The sequence below is a fragment of the Mustela nigripes genome, chromosome 8 (assembly GCF_022355385.1).
Source record: "Mustela nigripes isolate SB6536 chromosome 8, MUSNIG.SB6536, whole genome shotgun sequence".
In the NCBI taxonomy this organism is placed as follows: Eukaryota; Metazoa; Chordata; class Mammalia; order Carnivora; family Mustelidae; genus Mustela; species Mustela nigripes.
In genome coordinates, this window is record NC_081564.1 from 63,336,227 (window position 1) to 63,359,557 (window position 23,331).

At 49.6% G+C, this 23,331-nt stretch overlaps 1 protein-coding gene across 3 annotated transcripts in view; it reads left to right on the top strand.

Annotated features, from left to right (window-relative positions):
* SETBP1 (SET binding protein 1) overlaps positions 1-23,331 on the top strand; it is a 361,300-nt gene that overhangs the window by 159,483 nt on the left and 178,486 nt on the right. For all 3 annotated transcript variants that reach the window (XM_059409568.1, XM_059409569.1, XM_059409566.1), the window contains one exon: positions 22,152-22,205. In XM_059409568.1, coding sequence (XP_059265551.1) covers positions 22,152-22,205 — 54 coding nt within the window. The remainder of the gene's footprint in view (positions 1-22,151; positions 22,206-23,331) is intronic.

Consider the following 23,331-nt stretch of genomic DNA (forward strand, 5'->3'; position numbering starts at 1 on the left):
TCGAGAAATGGTTGTTGAATCACCAAGCCCACATTCTAGAAGAATCTCTCACAATCTGTTATAATTAGGATGTCTTCCCCCAAAGACACTGTTCAGTCCTAACTTCTCCAGCTAGCAGATTTCCATGCATCAACACTGCATGGAAATCTCAGCTAGAATCCACTCTTATGTCTACTTACCTAAGTCAGTAAGTGGAATGGCCCTCAATGGCTGTTACTATCCCCACACCCAAAGTAGAACATTTCTGTTGGCAGCCATGGCTGGGAACTCATGAAAGGTGCTGTCCTTTCTGAGGACTCTTTAATAATGGGGTAGTCCTGGTCACTTAAAAGAACTTAACTGAAATGGCCATCCTGGGTCCTCAGGAATGCCCCAGAAGAAAGCAAGATGGACATTGGACAGCAGAGATGAGACACAGCTTACAAGGGATGTGACGTTGAGAGCACTGTAAGGGAGGGAGGTTAAGAACAGGTGTAACAGCACAGTGGGTACAACACAGTGGGGGTCCCAGTCTACCTGACGTCTGCAGGGACAGCAGGGACTCTTCAGCAGTCTGAGACCTGCTTCCTCTCTTCACTTCCTGCTTTCCAAAGGAGTCAGCCCCAGCCAGAGGCTACCCCGGTCACTCTTGTTTACCTAGTGCCTTACTCGGTTCTGCCGTGGTGCTCACACAGTCATTCATTTATCACTTAGCGTCTCCATGCTCTGCTCTGTGCCTTTGCGGTGAGAGCCTGAAGCTAAGTAGTCCAGAGTTATCTCTCAGTACACAGGACCATTGGCTGAAAGTCCAAACTTGGCCTGCAGTGCTGTGACAAAGTGGGAATGCTTTCCAGCAAACCCATCTCCAGTGCTGGGAACACACAGAGAGATACCCTCGCAGCAGTCTGGTCTGCTCATTCTTGTCGAGTTCCTCCGATGTGCCGGGCGTCCGTGGGATGGAGCAGGGAAGAGAGCAAGACCGGTCTCTGCATTTTGGGGGTTTAGGCTGAAGAAGGATGGGACAGGGGATGGGAGAAGGGAGATGGGCTGTAAATGGGCTAACATGCATAAGAAGATGTCGGCAGTAAGTGCACAAAGAACGAGAAGACAGGTCCAGAGGCTGGAGAGTGATGGGGTAGAGAAGGAGGTACTGATGTAGAGAGATGAGCCAGAGAAGGCCTCTGATACACGTCATGACCTGCATGAAGTTAGGGGCAGGCAAGCATCCCAAGGAAAAGAATTCCAAGAACAGCAGAGAACAAGTCCCAAAGCCTTAGTTAGTCCTCAACCACGGCTCAACATAATCAGTCTGCCCACTCTAAAGTATTCTCTAGAGTCAAACCTTACCTTGAATAGATTAAACCAAAATCTCTAGTGTGTGTGCATATGAGTGTGTGTGTGTGTGTGTGTGTGTGTGTGTAAAACTCACCAGTGATTCCAGAGTACAATTGGAACTGTGAGCTCCTATACAAGAGGAACAGCATGGAAGGCATTGTGACTGGAGTTGGGAGCCCTGGTGGTCCAGGGGTTGGGAGGATAGTGTGGAGAGGCAGGCAGAGCTCAGCCCATTCATGGAGAGCTTTGAAGGCCATGGTAAGGATTGTGGGTGTTATTAAAAATGACATCCAGCCGCCAGAGTGTGCTGGAGCACAGGTACACGGAGCATTATCCCTGCCCCGTGGCAAATCAGCACATGCAGGACAGTGTTCTCTGTGCAGAGGTCTCCCAGAGACCAGGAAGGAGCATGCAGAGATGCTGGCTTTGCTCCTAGAGACGGCACACATAGTTAATCCATGTTTGGGTCTATGTCTAGAAAAGACACGTATTACCTATATGATGGGCTAGAAGTCGCAAAACCAGAAGGCCTCTGAACTCCTCACATTCTAATCTCTCTCCCCTGGCATCTAAGATGAGGAAGGTAAATGCATCTCTAGGTGCATGCACAGGGAGGGACTCCAACCGTCTCGTTTCTTCCCGAAGAGGTGGTTTAAAAAACGCAAACACTGTAAAATAAGACAAGAAGAGTTGCAGATTACATTTCTGACAATGCGTCGTCTCTGCTTGTTTGAGCATCGTCATTAGGAAGCCTTCGGATTATCCTGGCAGCTCTGGCTCCTAACTCCCCACGGACAGAAAGAGACATGAAGAGAATTACATTTCTCCAAGGATGGGGCCAAAGGTCGTTCTGTGCACGGACAGCTGGCTCCAGTCCTATTGAAGTGCCACGGTCTCAAATGTTGCTAACCGCATCGCTGATGGCCCTGTTGTCAGTTCCTTTACGCTCACTATCTATTACAAATTAAGCTGAAATTGCGGATTCTCAAAAATCAGGGGAGAGAATCTCCACCTGCTCTCCCTAGGCTCCCGCATTCACTGGAGTCTATGCAGCTTTTTAAAGGCCCTGTGGATGCCACCGGCGGTGTCCCAATTGGACACCTGGGCCAGAACTACACTGATGGGCTGTGAAGTGCGGAGGTGGGCAGGGGGCGTGTGCGCCCCTGTCAGCAGCATATTAGTAAACTCCCTCTGGGCATTTTAAGGAGAGCTTTGCCTGCTTGCAGTGCCAGTGCCCAAAAGACAGCCACCCCAATGCCCCGGTTCCCCGGCCACCATTCTAGTCTCAGTGCAACAAAGATGGCCCTGAGCAGGGGAGGCAGAGAGCTGGCTCTTAAGCCTGGGCCTGTCACCAGCCAGCATTGTGGTGTTGAGCAGGTGATTAACCATTCAGAGCTTCAATTCACTAATCTGTAAAATGAGAGGATTCTATCTGCATATGCTCCACCATTTCTCCCAGCGGCATGGTCTGGGACGGTTGCCTGTCTTGTGAGGCACTGAAGTGTGAGTGGGCAAAGAGGTGAGCTGGGCACGACCGTGCCTCAGCTCTGCTCAGCTATGGCCTCTCCAGAGCGGGACTGAGCCCGCAGTGCAGAAGGCCGTGGGGAATAGTGCACAGGCTGAGGGGCAGAGAGAGAGGAACTGAGAGGCAAGTCAGCTCCCAGCTCAGTCGCTCTCCAGCATGTGGTCCTGGGCAAGTGACTTAGCCACAGATTCCTCCTCTTCAACACGGGATAACTGTTGCCCACTCAGAAACACTGAGAAATAAATGAGATCTGTGTGGAGCCCCCAGCACACACCAGAGCTTACCACGTACAGGCTGGCTGTGACCATCAGTCACCTCTTCTGGACTCGGTGATTATGGGTTTATGATCCTTTTGGAGAGTCGGGTTATCTTCCAGCATGATGAAGAACTCGGCTAGGGAAAGATCCGTCCTCTTAGTATTTGGGTCTGTTGTAAATGTTTCCAGATCTTCCCTCCGGATCTTCCCACGCAGGGTTCCCCTCCCAAACTTGATCACTGTTGGTGTGAGGGAACCCCTCAATGTTGTATGCAAGTTGGATCTGGGGCGTTCCTTTATCTCCTCGGTCCGTGGTGAAAACCGTGGCCTTAATTTGTGACATAGCGTGGAATTTGTATCCCGGGCGCCTGTGGGGATCTTTAAAAAATGCACCTAACTCCCAGAGACTCTTCTCCATGCCCGGAGATTAGAATCTGCCCTAACTCACGATGCGTGTCTTACCCGGCGTTGCTGTGCACCCTGGTCCTCTGTGCAAACCGTTAATTAGGACCAGGTGGCTTCGTGTGTGTCCAGTGGGAGAGAGGAGCCCCCAGGTTCTTTGCTCTTGGAAAACCTTTTTGTAGAAAAGCAGCTCCTTGGCTTGTTTTCCGCATGTGGCGCACTCTGCCTTCCCCCCAGTCTTTTCTTCTGCTTGAGAATGGTGCCGAAGGTTGGGTGGCAATGGAGCACCTCTAGGCAGCCTCACGGACCAGGTCAAAATGCAGTCATAATACACGTTTGTGTAAAACTCACCCTCAGCAAACATTCGTTACTGGTCTCTAGCCAAGGACTGTGCTCTGACCGGACACAGATGCGGTCATAAAGATCCAGCTCTGCCTTCAAGGAGCTCCCAGTCTCCTGTCGAAGATTCAGGAACTGTGCCACCCCAGAGCAGGTGCAGAGGGCTGTCCTGAAGTGTGCTGCCCGCTCGATGCCCAGGGGTACTTCAGTCTGGCAGATGGAGCTCGACTCATACACTCATCCTCTTCCAACACTCAAGGAATTAGGGCCCCTGTCCCCAGGAGCTAGGGGGACAATGCGTGCTAAGTGTCTCCTGAGCGGTGGAAGAGTGCAGAGTCGGGGGGCCCGGGTAAGCTTCTAGAAAGAGTGGAGTCTTCATTTGGATCTTAATGACATTCATAATCTGGACTGCCAGAGACAAGTGGGATATCAGGCTTTACTTGTGCATGATTTATAAAGAGAGGGAAGGGCTGGCCTGGGATTTTACTGTTTTTAGGGAGCCATGGCACAGAAAGTTACTGGAGTTGGTGTACGGGAAGAAATACAGGAACTAGTAAAGGCCCCAAACATCTTCATTCCTTGGCTCTTCCCGCGTTGCCTCCTTTGCAGGTCACTTGCTTTTTTCTGGTGGCATCAGCCTGTGGCCGGGTCTCCTTCTCAGCCGTGCAGTGCTTGGGGCAACGTCCTTTGTCCTGTCTTCTGTCCTGGCCCCTTCCCTGTCACATTCCTTCCCTACACACACACACACACACACACACACACACACACCCCACACAAGTGCCTGCCAGGCATGTTCTCTGTTCTTTGCTCTGGGTCTCAGTGTCCTGTCCTACAAAACAAGGCAGTTTAAGAATCCTTCATGAGTCTAACTAATGGTCAGTGACCCCTGCTTGTCCTTGGTCTGCCTCTGGGTCCATCTGCTCCCCCAAGTCTCTGGCCTGGGAAGGCCAGCCTCCAAAGGGGAAAGCTGGACCATGGGGCTCCCCCAAGGACTTCCCCCAAGGCTGCTGAACCTCACACAGGCAAGGTTGCCTTCACTGCCCCTGGTTCTGCTCAAGAAGCCCACCCTCCTTCTGAAAGCCAGGGGAAGCCTGCCCCATGGCCCAGGCTCATGGGCTGCCATGCCCTCCCAGGTGCAGGCAGCTCTGGGACACAGGCAGGAGCCGTGGCTTTGATCACACACACACAATAACCTCAGCACCGAGGCATCCATGCTAATCACTTTTGATTACAAATGGATTAAACAGGACAGCAGCTGCACGGGGCTGCTGTGATTCAGGCCCGCTCAATAATGAGATGCACAGGCACAGGCTGGGAGCATGGGGCTCCGGGCCCTGCCCGACCACCCCCTCCCCCACCGCCTCCTTCAGGGCCACCTCTGGGCAGGGGGCAGAGACACAGGGGAAACCAAGGCAGGCCTGACCTTCAGCTAGCCTTGCTGGTGCCCTCAGTTTCATTCAAGGAATCCCTTGCAGCCTCCCGGCAGGCTGTGCCCCTTGCTGCTTGTTGAGCCGTGTTCCTCACCCCGGCTGCAGGAAGCCCAGGCTGTCCCCCCGGCACGCCCACCAAGCAAGGTGTGAAGCCGCCATTACACAGTAGCTGTCCACCGAGAAGAAGGCCACGTCCAACTCAGGAGCAGCCAGACCCATGAAGGGTCCCGTGGCTCCTCCCCCACCCCTAAGCAAGCCCCGTATGTGGTCCCTGATTTATCAGGAGGAACCAGCACAGCCCTCGGTTAGAGACCTGTAAAGCCTGTCTGTTGAAGGCTGAATGAAGGACACAGTATGACTTCTGATATCAGAAATACTAATGTCCTCAGCAGTACCCTTCATGTGTAGAACAGGATGGACAGCAATGGACATTCATTCCCTCCCCCCCCCATTTTATTTTCCCACAAATCCTGTGAGCTGGTCAGGAATGTGGGGTCCTCTTTCCGAAATAAGGAAGCTTAAAATTCAGACAGGTAAAATCCAGACCTTTCTTCGGGTGCCTATGTGTACCTGTTCTGGATCTGTGGGGCCCCACCCAAGCTTGGTCCTTCTGCCATGTAATCTTCTCTCAGTTCCTCTTTCCCCTCACTGGAGAGTGTCCCGAGTACATCTAGTTCCTGACGACGGCCCCATGAAGGCAGCAAGCGCCTGCGTGTGTCTGCTTTTGTATAAGATTGACCCACTCTGGGGCTGATGGGGGTATGAACAGCTGCTTTGGCTACATCACAAGGCTCAAGGGAGGGAAGGGAGATAAGAGGGATTCGGCACCAAAGCCAAGAGTTCTCAGGGCTGTGAGATACACTAATAAATTTGACCTTGGGGCATTTCATGTTGGGCCAAAAGAGTTTGAAATAGTCATGGGGAATCCCCTGTTTCTAATAAAAGCTTCCACAGAAGAGGCAGCGTTTCCATTCACCTCTTACCCACTCTTGCCCTCCACCCAGGGAGGCACACAGTCTGCCTCATGCTGAGGTGGCCACGTAAAACCCAGCCCCAGCAGAGCCATGGCCCAACCCCTCCATGTCGCCCACAGCCCTCCCACGTGGAAGGATTCTGGAAGGTCACAGGCTTGAGAGCGGGTAGGGGAGAGGAAGCAGTATAAAGCTCATTGCCAGCCATCCCGTCTGGCGATGTGGCACAGGACGCTGTCCCCCTTCTCCCACTGAAGTGGTCCAGGTTGAGCCTCATCACACCCCTGACAGGCCCCAGGAAGAGGGAGGCAGCCCACCTTTCAGAAGCACGACCTCCCTGTGCTGCTGATGGCCATTGTTTTTTCACCCACATCCCTGAGAGGTGCCGGATGTTACCTGCTCTTCATGGGCAAGAAAACAGGGGCTCAGCTGTAAGCTGCTGGGAAGAGCTTTTAGCTGAACTTGACCCTGCTCTACCATCAGGCATGTGTGACTTGCAGGATACCCTGTCTCACCCGCATCCTCACTTCCCAAGTGAATGCACTGAGCTCTAGGGATGTGACTGGACCAAGGTCATCGCACTAAGTAATGCCAGGCTTCAGCTTCGAATTCATGGGCCCTAACCTCAGTCTAGTTTCTTCTCCCATTATAGATGGTAGGGGCCATTCCAATTTGCAAGCCATTTTCCCGCTTGAGGCCTTTGAGCCTGATGTCCATCTCCCCCAAGTGCCATTCCCACAGTTCTCTGATTTGGAGCGTTGACTGCATTTAGCTGTGATTGCCTCAGGTTCTATGGCGTTCCTCATAGTGTGGATTTCTCCCATCCAAGTACTAACCAGGCCCGACCCTGCTTAGCTTCCGAGATCAGACGAGATCGGGCGCGTTCAGGGTGGTATGGCCGTAGACATAGTGTGGATTTCTCAACACAGCCTCCACACGGATGAGCCCCAAACCCCTCGCCCAGGATACCCTCAGCATATCTAACATTCCAGGACAAGCTGCTCATCAGTCCACCAAGCCCCCGTGTGCTTCCTGTTCTGTGTCAAAGCTCTCCATACCCAACCACGCCAGGATGCTCCCGCGCTGCCAACCCTTCCCACGGCACCACCCACCCCAGTCACTCCAGTCTCAACCAATGGTCGTTCCATTCTTCCAACTTCTTAGGTCAAATCCCTTGGCATCATCCTTCATGTGCGTCTCTCCCTCGCACTCCATGGCTAACCCAACAGCAAATACTGGAGCCCGTTCTCCACGCAGCAGCCAAGGGAACAGCGTCCCGGGGAACTCAGACCATGTCCAGTGCCTGGGCTTCTCCAGTGACTTGCCCAGGCCGTTTAGAGTAAGGGGCTGTGTCCTAAACATTGGGATTAATACTTAATGGCTCTGTAGCTCGACTCAACGCTCACTGCTAACCACTGTTCCCCTGCCTGCTCTGCTCTAGCTACACGGGCCTTCTTGCTCTTTTGCCAGGACGGGGAGCACATGTTCATGGCAGTAACTGTCCACATCATGTTTCCTCCGTTTGAAGATTTTTAAAATTTTTTATTTACTTATTTGACAGAGAGAGATCACAAGCAGGCAGAATGGCAGGCAGAGAGAGAGGAAGGGAAGCAGGCTCCCTGCTGAGCAGAGAGCCCGATGCGGGACTCGATCCCAGGACCCTGAGATCATGACCTGAGCCGAAGGCAGAGGCTTAACCTGCTAAGCCACCCAGGCGCCCCTATGTTTCCTCTGTTTGGACTGCTCTTCTCCCAAATAGCCCATGGCTCACTTTCTTACCCATCCCTACTTCTCCATCCCCCATGGCCTTTCTTCTTTTTCATCTTTTATTAAAATCGACAGCTTACATCATTATTAGTATTCCTATTGTTACCATTTTGCTTTATCGTCTGCCTCATTGAAAGCAAGGACTTGATTTTTTATTGTCATTCTTATGGCCCCAGTTCCTAGAAAAATAAATATTTATTGCATGAATTTATTGGATGAATATTGGCATCTTTCACATTTATTCCTTTCAGTAGCCAAGCCTGCTGCTCAGCGAGATTTACACAGAGGACATATTCATTCCTAAGCTTGTTGGGCTGTGTCATGCAAGTCCCCTGGCCTAGGTTCCAGTCCAGCTGTCGGTGGTCTTTAGCAGGTAGGCCCACGAGTACAGCAGGGGTGTGCTGATGGAGCCAGCTCCTGGTGGCACGAACCACCTGGGGACATGTGTTCCCAGCTCTGCAATCAGTCTCTTCAGGTTGGTAGCTTGAAACAGCAGGAGAGCTTACACTATGGGAGTTTATTGGCAGATGCCGTACACTCGGGTTTTGCTACCTTCCGAGAGTCAGTTATTAAAGATCTGTCAGCACAAGACTGATGAGTAACAATTACTCCTCCCTCTGATATGGGGTGCATTTTTAAGAGGGGGCATTTATAACTACATGGCAATGACACTGGGAACCATTTACAGAGAAGGAGAGTTGGAAGCACTTGGGACATTCTACCTAGAGATGTACAGGTCTGATACCTGGAACCAGAAACATCCAGGACGGCTCATGACTGGAGGACTGAGCATACTGGAGCATGGGTGTGTACGTGTGCAAAGCTGGAGAATGCAGGAGGAAGGGGAACCAACACCAAATCCTTTGGTTTGATAGGTGGCTCTAAGTTAGGATGTGCAGTCTGGAGTAAGTTGATGAGTCCGTCTGTTTCCTCATCTGTAAAATGGGGTTCACATTCTCTGCCTGACAGGAAGATCATGATGGTTTTAAAAACAACACGCCATTAGTTTCTGTTCTCAGGACTCTGGGGCTGAGTTTCAGTGAGGCATATTTCAACAGAATAAAGGTAGAGCGTGCTCTAGGCTCTTGCTGTGGCACGAAAATAGCAATGCCACTTCCTCTGAAGTGTTCAAGCTGGGTGTCCATCTGTCGGAGAAGTTCGAGAAGGGGATTCCTGCTTTGGAGGGAGGTCTGGATACTCACGCCCCAAGATCCCTTCCACACTAAGACTTCTACAGCCAAGAACATGGCCCTGGGCAAATCACTGACCGATTTTTTTGCCTCATTTCCTCCATCTGTCAAACAAGCGGGATAGTTTTCTGTCCCTCTCTGTTTTGTTTTGCTGTTGGGATGATTAAGCGAGATCATCCTTTGAAACGTTTTTAGGTCTAGGGCGTAAAAGTATTTATTTTATCCATCTCGTGCTTCCTTCTTGTTATAATAAAAACACTTTATATGTTGAAATAGGGCAATGTTCCCTGGGCTGGGCTATGAAGAATCCCAGCCATGTCTCACCTAGTCGATTACAGAGTAAATAATTAAAAGACAGCCCCGTTGTCAAACTCTTCCATTTTATGTGGAAAGAAGCTGTGTGTCTCAGAATTGAGATTCCCGTTAATATCTCATGAGGTCAAGGAAAGCTGTAGGGTGCTGAAGAGACGGGGCCCTGGCATCCACATGACTCAGCCTTTGCTATAGCTTTACAGGGGTGAGCCGCTAGGCCCAGCGAGTTAGGGCCTCCCTCCCCTCTTGTCCCTCGTCTACCACAGAGTCATCCTTGCTTCATACAGTTCCCAGGTCCCAGTGGGTCCTTTGCCCCCCAAATGCTGGGCCTCTCTCAAATTCCTTAGATCTGGAATTTCTCTCTATCCAAAGACATGCAGACTCCCAATTTTTCTTGCCTGGTTAAAAGTGAAACACAGCCAATAGCTATCCTGAGCCCAGTCACACGGTGATTACGACACACCTGATTGATAGTGGGTACTTCCCTGAACCCAGGCTTAAGTAGGAAGGGATGTGGAGAGAAGCAAGAGGCCAGTTACTGTCTGAAAGACCAGTGAGGGAGGGAAGGTATACATTCTTCTAAAGACACACTTAGGCTTCACTAACTCCTCAGTGCTGCCAGGAGCCTTACTTCTTATCATGCAACTGCTCTACCATGTTCTGTGATATCCCAGCCCGAAGGGTGATAGATAGTGATAGATAGTATGTATGAAGCGAGATAATGGCCAGGGCAACTAGTGGGTCCCCCCATGGCCTTTCCCCGACACACAGGCTGGCAGAGCTCCTCATGTCAGAGGTGGGGAGGGCTAAGAACCAGGTGGAGATGTGATTTGCACTGGGGTCCCACTACCTGTGAATTGCCAAATATGGCTGCAGAAGTGATCGTTGCCAGACTCTGTGGTAGACCCTTTATGTTTGTGCTATAAATACGTGGCTTGGACCTAAGATTACTAAGGGTCTCAGACTGAGTTAGCAGCCACGTCCTGTCCCACTGATGCAGCATCTGTGTTGTTCATTCATTTTGTGCATTCTCAATGGGCAACATGTAGAGAGGCATCTCCAACCGAGCCAGCCAGAAACTAGGGGCAAGTTTGTCCCAAAATGAGTGGGTTGGGAATCAGGCACACATGAGACTTGGGGGAGAACAATTTAAAGGATACCTTATTTGCAGAAGAGGTGTGGGTAGATAGAATCCGCATTTGCCGGGGCCGCTTTGACAAAAGGGAAACCTCCATTTTCCAAACACCTCTGTCAAACAGTCGTCTTATTCTTGAAAATGAAATCCCAAGGGACCATTTTTTAGCAACCCATAGTCAAGGCAGGACTGCACAAAACACAAACAGACACATGCCCCAGGAAACAGCCAAACGTTTCCAGAAGTCCTGTATAAAATACAAGAGGGACAGATTTTTACCAAAGTACCAGGGCATGTGTGCCACGGGACCATGCCTCCTTCAAGGTCATCACGCTGGGGATTCGCATCCTATTTTCTGAAGATGTTCTGCTAGCTAAATATATCAGGGGTCATCTTTAGAAGCTGTGGGAGACCCTGTAGCCTATGGCCAATGGTGAAGAACCACTCTGGAAACAGCCAGGTATCTCCGTCCTCCAAGAACTCTGATCCCAGGGAGTGGTAGGACCAAATGAGGACTCAGCACTCTTAGGGCTGTAACACTAATGCAAAAGCAGGGCCATTTGTGAAAGAAATTGCACACTGGTTGTGCAAACAGGTTTCAGATGGCAGCTCAAAGAGATTGTCATTTCCACCAAAAGCAAAGCATATAAACGGCCATGTTTCACGTGGCTTAGGTAAAGTGAAGAAGCAAATAACCAGATCTTCTTTAAAAATACTTAACTAGTGTTCGCTTTAGCAGCATGTGTACTAAAAAATAAACAAAACAAAACAAAACAAAAAACCCAACTCATCTTTCAGATGAAAACTGTAAGCAGAGGTATTTGGTAAACAAAGACTGTCTTTCAAATTTTAGTTTGTGAAGGTTGTTTCTTGCAAAAGAGGAAGAACTCTGGTTTCACTTCTCTTACCTTTGAAAAAGATGGTTGTCTGTCTCCCCTGAAAATTGTACCTGCTGTCCAGCTCCATCATTCTGTCAGGTGCAAAACTGCCCGGACGACTTCTTCTTCCTGGTCCTCGTGCTCTGCTGCATTCAAGGAGGACATAAGCCATGCTTCATGCCTAGCAGAGGTGGAATACTTGGGACTTCCCATTTTTGTGTGTTATTGAAAGTGTCCACCTATGTGACCATGATGATATTATTCTTCCTTGGAATGCAACTATCCCCTTCTCATTACTGCTTTGGTTATCTTGCCCCCCCCCCCCAAACACCTGCCTCCTTGTGTCTTAGTTGGCATCCCTAAAAGACAGAGATCTTTTCTAGATGGCAGGAGGGGACCCATGACAGCATCTAGACTGTTGGCAGCACCGCACGTATGGAGTAGTCTCCATTGGAATTGAGCAGACTCTCCAGATCTGTCGATTACTGTCTTGCAACTTTAAATAAGTTATTTCACATGGCTAAGTTTCCGCTCTCTCATTCTTAAAATGGACATAGTCATGAGGTTCTTGAGAAAGTGTAGTGATATGAGCTGATCCCTGGAAAGCATTGATGAGTTCGTGGGGATTCCCAGCATCTGTGATGGTGCCTGGACCGTGGCATGCCCTTCTTAGCTGGAAAGGGAGAAGGAAAGGAGGAGAGAAAGGAGGGGGTGGGGAAAGGGTATAAGCCTGGTTAGGAAGAGAGGATGCACATGATGAGGAACAGTGTTTGTGGCGGTGGAAGTGTACGGGGCAGACTCTTGGTCAGACAGAATTCATGAACAAAAAGTTCCTTTGAAAATGTCATCTTGAGTTCAGAGACATTTGAGAGGAAGATCAAGACAGTAGGCCATTACCTTAGATGCCTGTGCTGTGAGGCTACCCAGGGTTCATGGTACCCGCGTGGCAGATTATTTGGGGCACAGCTGTCCATGCTAATGTCCCTGGATGCCTACTGGGCATGATAGGAACAGAGAAGGCACCAATCCATGCAGGGATGCCTGAAGGGGGTCACGTATGCCTCAGGCAGGGGACTGGCCTTGTCATGATTCGGAGTCATTATCACATTCCAGTTCGGCCACTTTTTGCCTCCAAAACCATGAATGATTTAACCAGTTTGAGCCTCAGTTTGCTCAACTGTTAACTGTTGAAAACAGCTCTGCCCTGTATTGGTAACGTGAACATGAGGAGGGATAATAGAGCTGAAGCATCTACTTGGTACAATCACAGGCAAAAGTGGGTCTTGAAAAATGAATGATTTCTCACATTATAATTCCCAGGAGCTCAGGGTAGGCTTTCTGGAGCCGATCCTTCCACTTTACCTGGGGCTTGCAGAAGCTGTGGCTGCTCGCATCTACGAGGTTCAGCCATCCCTGGGTCCTGCTTGACGGTTTCCCTTTCAGATACTCACCTGTAACCGTGATTAATTGCTCCAGATTTGGCCCGAGGGACCCTGATTCTCAGCCAAATTGGCTACACTGAGCTGAGGAGAAGAGCTTTTGATTCTAGTGCTCAGACCCTCTCTGAAGCAAGCACCTTCTGACTTTTCCATTCTCTGCTGCGAGTGAGCCCAGGGGTGTAAATCAATTTCCTGGGATTCGCCAAGGAGACGCGTTTGAAAGCTTTAATACTAGTTTTAGAGCCAAGCGAGCAGATCATCTGGTCAGTTCTAAGCAGAAACTCAGCGAATGATGAGAAGGAGACAGGGGTGGATTCCCTCCCTGCCTCAGCACCCGGCCTCGCCTGGTGTATGTTCAGTGAAGGGAACCTCCGTTACTGGCCTTCTGCGGACTTTGCAAACAGCCCATAGAGGCTTGCGATGTGATTTCTTCATTTCGTTCAAAGGGAAGGACCTACAGCCCAGATTGTGTTCCTGAGAAGCGGCATATCTTTAGCTCCTTCCTTTCCTGGTAAATTAGTTATGCTTTCTTAAGCATGTAGCTTGCGGAACTTTAGATGAAGACAGCAGACATCACTGCCGGCAGAGAGCATAAAGAAAGGAAGAGAACACATTTTCCTGATGAGTAACTCATGGCAAGTATTAAAGGCTGAGTTCCTAAAATGAGGTCTAATGTGTTCTTAAAATGAGTTCTAAAGGTTAATTCTCTTTTCCCCAGGTATGTTCTGTTAGCGCCGTGAATGGTGCGTTCCCCTATCTAAGGGCCTTCTCTTTTAAGATAAGAGTTTTCAAAATTTCTTTCTTACAAAGCTCTAAATCATCTTAGCGTGGAAGTCCAATATGAAATGCCAGTGGAGGTTGTGCTGCCCCGGATGAAGTGGGTGAGGGGTTGGCACACCCCACCTCAGCTCCCATCCGTCACCAGCGCATAGTCCCGGGACGCTTCTGTGGAATCTGGGGCTCCTCGGGGTACACTTGGAGAAGCACTGTTCTCCAAGTTTGTTTTGCATGGTTCTCTTTGAGGTGTCAGCATCGCAGAGGATGAGATGGAACCTCTGATAACACACATTCCCCAAAGAGCAGGGCTCAGAGCCTTAAGATGGAGTGAGAAAGAACATGAGTCAGCCAAACGAGGTTCCACAGACGTTCTACCTTCTGCGGGTTGTTACCTTCAGAAATGACTTAACCTCTACACTTTACCAAAATCCTTAAGAAATGGGGCTATGAACACCCATGTCATGTGTCACCAAGTTCTACCAGGTTGACCTTTGTAAACTTCCCACCCAACGCCACACAAAATGGTCTCCACGACATCTGTTTTTCCTGGTCTGAGGAACAAGGTGTTTAAAAACAATTCTAATGGGAATTTCAAAAAGGGTGGGACAAGCTTCTACAAGTTCACCAGTTTGAAGTAACATAAAATAAGACTCATTGTCTCAGGGAGTTCTAGATTAGGGCATTAGGGTCCTCTTCTGTCATTAGGTGTCTGTGGTTATGGCTCTGATCTACAAGAAGAAGGATTAAAGACATTCCCACTCAGAAGTGCAAATAGTTATAACTTGGACAAGAACCAAATACACATACCACCATTAGAACATAGGCTCTATGTGCAAGGTTATGCATGGAATTAAAAAAAAAAAAAAGAGTAAGCTCTTTTGGCCGCGTACCTAGGGGATTTTGTTAGACATCTCACCTGTAAATGTTAGAACCCCATCATTAAGAAAAATAAATAAGAAATCAAGACCAGGCCTGCTTGGCATTATATTCAGTTATTATTAGTCATCCTTATTGCTCTTTGGGCAGGGATTCCATAGCTAAGCCTGGAGCTGTCAGTGGTTTCAGGTTCAACCTTTAAAATTCCATGAGGGCTGAGGGCTGAGGGCTTTTAGCAAAGGGACCATCAGCCAGACCAAGATGGCAGCTTTCAGTGTGTTGCTTGCTTCTTAGGCTGATGGGAAGCCAGCTGTGTGGCTTCCATGCCACACACCCCAAATGTCTTGGCAGGTAGACTAATGCTTTTGGAATCGTAAGGTTGTTTACCTGGAGCTCGAATGTGGAGGTGACTGCAGGCTTACTGGGATGAGGAACCCATGTAGCAGTCCGAATGACCATCTGCCTAAGTTCCTGTTTGCACAGCGGTCCAGTAGTGAAGAGGGATACGAGACCATCCCACCACCTTTCCTTCCGTCCTTCTGATTAGGGATTCTTCCAGACAGTTGAAGGATGTGTCTTGCAGGGAGAGTTGCTAGGAAAGAGAAGAGGGAAGAAACCAGAGACAGTCTGCTCCATCTCTTTTTCATCCCTAAGATAAGGACACTTTGGGCTGCTGGAAGCATAGGGCCAGAGAGAGCATAGCATTCATCTATAGGCAGTAAAAGAAGACCCGGACAGGTGAAGTGTGAGCCCATGACAGATCCCCCATCATGCGTTGAGCTGGGACCAGGCTGGGACGTGAGTCTTCCTCCTCCGAGTCTAGCAAATGGCCTTTTGTACAGCAGTGGCAGTTCATCGGCCCCATGGGGAGAGGCAACCTGACGGTTCCGTTTCACCTCCCTTTTCCACTTTCCACGTTTTCTTCTGTGGTCCCCGTGGAGCCGTGGGCTCACTGCTGGTGGGTGCTTCCGGAGCCCTCTGCTTCTTGGAAATCACCTTCACCTTTTTTCCTTTTTTTCTGTCTTAACCGTGACTCCCCTTGCGACGCTCCCCAGCCCTTTCAGAGTCTCCCGGTCCTCCGTGTGAGGGCATCTGAGACTTTCTCTCAGTTGCATACACAGAGCTGGTTTTGTTCCACGTTATCCATTGGGTGACTCGCAATCTTTCTGAGCCTCAGTTTCCTTTTGCCAAGTTAGAGAGTGGGGCTAGTTGGTTTCTGACACCCTCATAACACATTTGCCTGGGTGTTTGTCCCAGCCTGCTAGGACAGAGGCTGTCCTGAATTGTGTGCGCAGAGGGGCTGGGTTGGGTTGCGGTTCAGTTTCCATCCTACAGACAAAGGAGGAAGCAGGTGACACTTCACAAAGTAAAGGGGGAGAAAAAGATCCACTTCCTATAAAATAGGAAAGGGGAACAGGTTGAATGTGTGTGTGTAAAGGCGGTTAAGTAGAGGTGTTTTTTTTTTTTCTTTGAGAGAGAGAGCAAGGGAGTGGGGGGAGGGGCAGAAGGCAAGGGAGAGAGAATCTCCAGCAGACGCCCCGCTGAGTAGAGTCCAACATGGGGCTCCATCTCAGGACCCTGAGATCATGACCTTCACTTAAATCAAGAGTCAGATGCTTAACAGACTGAGCCACCCAGGCATTCCTTAAGTAGATGTTTTACTTAATGAAAGGTTGGTATATTTAAACATAATTTTAAAATGAAGCATTTATTTCCCCAAAGCCATCTTTGCTCTGTTCTTTTATCTCTCTGCCGACCTGCCCATGCGTCCATGCATGCAAGCATCGTCCGCCCATCCGTCTATCCGTCTGTCCATCTCCCAGGCCATCGTTTATTTCTCTGGCCCACAAGGGAGGAACTGGGGGGTGGGGGGAAGCAAATGACCTAGAGGATCCTCAGTGCAACCAGGCTTCAGTTTGTCCAGCTGCATGTCTGCAAGGTTGAGATCCTTCTGGATAGATGTCCAGGGTGACCCATATCCCCCTCTTTTGTGTCAGTGACCCCATTCCCAGATGCATGTTACCCAGGTCCTCCTGGGGGATTGGTGGGGCTATATGAGGCTGCACCCTCCCCAGATGAGATGTGTCCTTTTGGCGAGGGGCCAGGAGAGGGAAGTGACGTTCCTGGGCAGGCAGGCATAGGGAGAGGGGGAGCTGCCTCCTGTCCTCCTCTGAGGGAAGCTTTGGATGCTGTAGATATTAGCAGGGGGAAGGGCTTGAGGGGCGGCCCTAGAGGGCACAAGATGGTACTGGGGCTGCAGCTAGATGGACGGAGGTAAGCAAAGGGAGACCCCCCTTCCTCCCCCCATGCAGAGAGCTGGGTGGTGGAAGCAGGAGGTGAAGAGACTCTTGCCTTCTTAGGGCCCTACAGCTTCCTTGGTCCTCCTCTCTGCTCCTTAGCCCCCACCGCTCAGGCTTGGAGAGACCAAAAAAAAAAAAAAAAAAAAAAAAACCCACAACATCTGTGCCAAGAGAGAAATTGCAGCTCCTCAAAAATGGAAAGCAGGGTCATCATCCTAATATTTTGAATGTGGACTGTTCCAGAGAACAGCAAGACGTGTCAGGAATGAGAATGGTCTGAGACAGGGCCCCAGGAGCACTGCCCACTCCACCAGGGAGATGAAAGAATTTTCTCTTTCCTTTGCCTTTTAAATGTAATTCTGTCTGCCCTTCTCCCCCAACACCCGCTCAACCCTCTCGCTGGGAGCAGTGCAGACATTTAGCAGTCCTGGGAAAAGGCAGGATCCTTTTCATTAACTTCAGCCTGATTGAAGTCCCCAGAGCCATGCAGATTGCATTTTCCTCCCTCTCTGCCTCCCTGTCATGGATCGCTCCCCGCACAGCCGGACTGCTCTGGGCAGGGAGCTTTTCTCCAGGGGGACAGAATGAGGCCATCTCCGAGGAGGGGGCTGGTTTGGGGAGGGTCTGGGATCAGTGCTTTTCAGGGCAGTGGCTTTGTGGAGAGACACGCTCGTGTCTTCTTGCCCAGGCCTCAGTTTCCCCTGTACTGTGCGCACATGTTATCTCACTTTCAGCATGGAGGCAAGCAGGTAGCCCGCTCTGTCTGGGGTTAGGGGTTCTTGCAGAGGGACTGGAGGTTAGAGGCCTCAGCCGGGGATGACTAGGTTAACTAGCCCTGGGATCTTGAGAAGTCGCTTATCAACTTCTGCAAAATAAGAACAGTCCGGAAGGTTTAAATTTGTTCTAGGGACAGAACATTTGATTCCAGATTAATTTGTGTATGTGAAAGAGCAGAGCTGCCGCGGTTGAAGGGAGGGAGAGGTGGACATGGTGGGGGCTCTCTGGCTCCATGACCTGCCCTCGCTCCAGTTCCCGGGGAGAGGTGGCTCCTGACGGCACTGGGGACACGGTGAGTTTTCTCATCCACCCAGAGAACTTCAACTGTCTCCTTCAGGTCCTGAAACTCTTTGGGGGTCCAGATCTAGGTGGGCTGTGATTGCAGAATACAGGAGGACTTCCCGTCTTGTATTTCCTTTTTTTTTTTTTTTTTTTTTTTAAGATTTTTATTTATTTATTTGACAGAGAGAGAGATCACAAGTAGGCAGAGGCAGGTAGAGATGGGGGGTGGTGAAGAAGCAGGCTCCCTGCTGAGCAGAGAGCCCGATGCAGGACTCAATCCCAGAACCCTGGGATCATGACCTGAGCCGAAGGCAGAGGCTTTAACCCACTGAGCCACCCAGGCGGCCCCCCCGCCGTCCTGTATTTCCAAGCCCCATCTGAGCACGGTCATTCAGTGCCAAGGGCCAGCCCTCTCCTCTTCCTGGGTGCAGAAGGTGTAGACATTTAGGAAATAATCAGCTGTGTAAAGGGGAGCGGTCAAGGAGCAAGGTCGGTGTTTGGCCCAAGAGCTCATATGTTTGGTTGGAGCAAAGGTAGAAGCCAGGAGCCAGGCCGGCAGGGGGTTCTCACCGGGTGCTGGGGAGAAGCAGACTTCCACACACCCTTATTCAGGAACCCTTGAAGGAGGAGGTCACGAGGTTTGCCTTTCGCTCTTTCCTAGGTCAGATAACACCTGAAGTATGCTAGACTGTGAGGGAAGTAGTTCAGAATCTCCCAAGGTAAGGAATTCAGGACTTCTAGAAGTTACCTGATAACCACACCTGACAGCTCCTCACCGCCTTCCCGAAACTCACCTTGGCTAAGCTAACACATCTAAACGGCCCTGGGCCCATTGTACTGTTTCATCCTCAGGAAGGGGAGCTCCCCCTCTCCCTGTGGTAGTGGGTTGCTTCACTGCTCAACCTCTTCCTCTTTCATCCTGTCTTTCCTTCAATTTAACCTTTGACACCTACGCTGAAGTGTACACCAATAGTCACACATAAATACAGCGGCAAGAGAAGAGCTTGCTCTCATCGTGTAAGTTAATTAATTCATTCAAATTATCTGAGTGCCTACTTCATACAGGAAATGCTCTAGATACTGAGTGCCATTTCCTCTTGTCGACTTGAAGGGTGTCACAAGCCCTCTCACACTTCTGCTCTCCAGGCTCAGCAACTGAGCCATTCTCGCTCTCACCTCTGGGTTGACAATATTCCCCACTTTCCTTTTAAGTCATTTGGCCAACAGGTATTTATTGCCTAATCACCTGTCTAGACTCCTCATCACTTTGAGGAATGCAGAAGTTACATACGATATAAATCACGGTCTTGTTGGGCATGGTCTTGTTAGGTGAAGAAATAAAAAAAATACACATGACAGCATAAAACAGACCCCTTAAATCATTAAGAAGTAAATTGCATGCATCTGGTTTCCTTTAAGAGAAGGGAAGAGGTTATAAGACTTCCAGGAAGGTAGGATAGATAGATCCTAATTTTGTTGAGCTAGGGACGTAACAAGTAATAACCAAAGATGCCGTGTCTCTATATCCAGACAGATGGATCTGGCAAGTTCTCAATCCCAAAACCGCTGACACGAGGGAAAAGTGCATATGTTGAGATGCCTTGAACATGCTTGTGGTTGATTTCCAGATGAAGCGTCTCAGAACTAGGAGGAAGTAGATGTTCTGTCTCACACCTTCTCTCTATCTGGTGAACTCTGTTAAGGGTCGGGGTTGGGGGGAGTGGGGAGAAAGACGCCTGCCTGCTGGATTCCCAAGGCCTGGAGAATTCGACATTTGGTCCTATATGCTAACACATGTTGGTGGCTCTGCCCTTGCAAAGGTCACTCCCATGCTCAAACCTCCCTCTGACTTTTCTGTTCCTCCTCTCCACTCCATCCTAACCTTTGCTCTGCTCAAGTTAGAGACCTAGACGGCATTGTCAAGATTGAAGAGTAGACGGTCATTGCCAGTGAAATGAAATAATGTCTGGAAGAAGGGTCAAATAATGGTCATTCACAGCAGCATGCCTTATGTTACTACCTGTGGCTCATTGACTAAGAAAGTAGCACTCACCCTTTTTTGCTACACATGGCACCCCAACAAATTATCTCCAGCATGCCATCGTCGCGAGGCATCGTTGTATAGAAGAGAGGATGAGCTTTGGGAAAATACAGTTTTGGATTTAAATCCCAAATACAGGGGCGCCTGGGTGGCTCAGTGGGTTAAAGCCTCTGCCTTCGGCTCAGGTCATGATCCCAGGGTCCTGGGATCAAGCCCCACGTCGGGCTCTCTGTTCAGCAGGGAGCCTGCTTCCTCCTTTCTCTCTGCCTGCCTCTCCGCCTACTTGTGATTCTGCCTGTCAAATAAATAAATAAAATCTTAAAAAAAAAATAAATAAATAAATCCCAAATACAAGTTCTACCTGTGTGACCTAGAAAATACTATTTATCCCCCCATGAAGTCTCAGTTTTCCCATCCGTAAAGTGGAGCTGCTGTCTATCTCATGTGGCAGTTGTTAGGTTAAAAAAGAGAAACCATGGGAAGCAGCAACCACTCCGCTAGACACCGCCGCCATCCTCAACCCTCAGTGTCTCCTAATTTCCTCCTTTACGCGTGCCGTGGCTGATGCCGGGGGAGCTCGGTCAGGGCGGGCATATCCCTTGTCCATGTCTTGATTCTATAGCTGCCTCACCTGAACTGCCTTATCCTGCTCCCTTTCTACTTGCAAGACTCAGTTCAAGCTCGTCTTCTTTCGGTGGCCCCCCACCCTCACTCTCCTGCTCTGTGCACGCACGGTTTGATGCTTCTACTCTACTCGACCCTCTACTCGCACTGACATACACGTATCTAGTCCTCAATGCAACTGCAGGTTCCTTAAAGACGGGGACTGTCTTACGATTCAGTTTGGTACTCAGTGACTAGTCAAGTGCCCTCATGGCTTGTTGCTTGGCTGTTTTGTAACAAACAGAGGGGCCAAACGGACTGGCTGGCTGTCACGACGAATGCCACCTTCTCTGGGCACCTGTAGCCTGGGGAGCCTAGCCGTCAGGCCTGGGTGTGAGGACAGAGGTATAGCGTACCCATTCTCCACCTCATTTCAGCTCTGTGCCGGAGTTAGCACCACTTCCTGTATCATTTTTGGCAAAGTGATGTAAAGAAGCTGAACAGCCCCGTTGAGCTTTCCTGAAGGCTGGAGGCACTGGAGCCCAGTGTGACTCCCTCTCTTTCTTGAACCAAACAAAATATTGTTACAACAAACATGAAATCTTTCCTATTTTTCGCAAACGCTCTCCAGGCCTAACAAAGCTAGCAGTCACACTCCTTGAATCAAAATAAGCATCTGCCCTTTTTCTCTTGATCCTACAATTTCCCAGCATTTTTGAGCAACAATAAAGAATGTGATTATTTTAGTAATTAACTGTACGCTTCTATCTAGTGCTTTCTGGAGAGGATGCAAAAATATCAAAACATGAACTTGACCCTTTAATATTGATTAAACACAGAGACCCAGAAAATATCTAAACGTGACTCTTATCTTCCAATATTGTACATGACAGTTTGAGGCATAAGCTGTGAACACCTAAATAGTATGTAAGATCAAAGGTAATATATGATGAAGGGAAACTGAGTTACATGCAGGTGGGCAAAGGGAAGGGTTATTTTTACTGGTCCAATTGAAGAAGAAGAAAAAGAAAAAGAAGAAGGAAGGGGAGGAGGAGAAGGAGAAGAAAGGGGAGGTGCCGAGTAGAGGGGAGGGGAAGAGGGAGAAGAAGAGGAAAAAGCAGCCCTCCCAAGGAGATGGTCTGTAACTGTATCTTTAGCTTTGGTATCACAGACTACTTGGATAGTAGGAAGAAAGTCAGGGATCCTCTTCCTAAGGAAGTGTTATGCATCTATAAATTCGTGCACAATTTCAGAAGCCTATGGACCTGCTGACGTCGACACATAGTCCCTGATCTATAATTTAAGACCATTCGTAGAATTGGTGGCACATAGAGAGAGGGCAGGAGAGGGAGATCAAGTCAGAGGTGTGGTGGGTCGAGTTTCCTAGCCTGGAAATACCATGTTTGCCTTTTGCAATTATGCTTCCCAAGCTCCAGATCTGGGCAGTGGTGAGTCCATTGCCGATCAGTGGTCCTGGGGATACTGTGTGCAGACTTGGAAAAGTATCACTCAGGAAGACTCCTTTGTTCTTTTCCAGCTCCTCACAGCCAGTGACCTTGCAGCCAGCGACCTCAAAGGATTTCAGCCACAGGTAAGTCCACTGATGCTTTTGTGAAGCTTGGGAGAGTGAAATGCCCCATAGTTGGGTCGTGAGCGAAAGAAGCAGGGGCCAGGGCAGAAACCCCCATAATGGAGCTCCAGTTTCTCTGACAGTCTGACACTGTCAACCTTGACAATGGCCTGGTGGCTTGCCCTCTCCTTCCAGCTTCTCCCTCCTGTCTTCGCCAACAAATCCACTTCTTTCTGCTGTTTCTCAATATTTTATAGTTGGCGGGGGGTAGTGAAGGCCAAGATGGCTATAATGGATGCATGGTGGTGGCAGCCTAGCAGAGGAAGATGCAAACCCAAGGGGCGGGGGGCTGGGGCTGGACTTCTCCCTGTATTTCTCTTTTTGGAGATACTATACTTACATTTCCAAACTCTTTGTGTGCAAAGGACTTAAAGACAAGCTGTGGCACCAGGTTAATCTGAGAGTCTCCCACAGGCAGCTGGTTGTGTTTTGCCATTGTCTCTGGCTGGAATGCTGTTTGGAGGTCATGGGAGCGAGCAGGCAAGGGCTCTCTGAGGACCTCCTTGGTGTTGGTAAAGATGGGAAATCACCCTCCCTGTCTTTGGAAGGGGACTACTGTCAGTGCAGGAACATGTCAGCATTTCCACACAGACACACAAATACACAGCAGACACACAGAGGTCCCTGTGTTCCCCACACACCCCAGTGGAGATGGAGCATGTATACAAAGAGAGGTAATCCCAAGAGAGACAGCTGTGGTCCTCCACACTGACCCTGTCCCTCTTTCAATATGAACCTCTCTGTCACCTTTCCAACCCAGTGCCTGCCCTAAGGTTCCCATTGTTCCATTCCTCTCTGAGGAGATACCATCTCATGGCCGACACCTTCTGGGACAAAGCCAAGTCATTTTTTAACAGCAAGAATTCCATGTATTTGGCAAAGTTTTCTTCTTTAAATCTGTTTCACATCCAAGAGCTTACCATGCCCTCACTATCCTATGTGGGGTACATCCTCTGTGTCCCCTTATACTGCAGGGGCACAGAGGACCGGGGTCCTGGTAAGAAATGGCCCCAGATCACATGGAGAGCTGGGGACACGAACAGAGAGTGGAAAGTAAAGGGTTTGAGAAAGAGAATGAACAAAACAA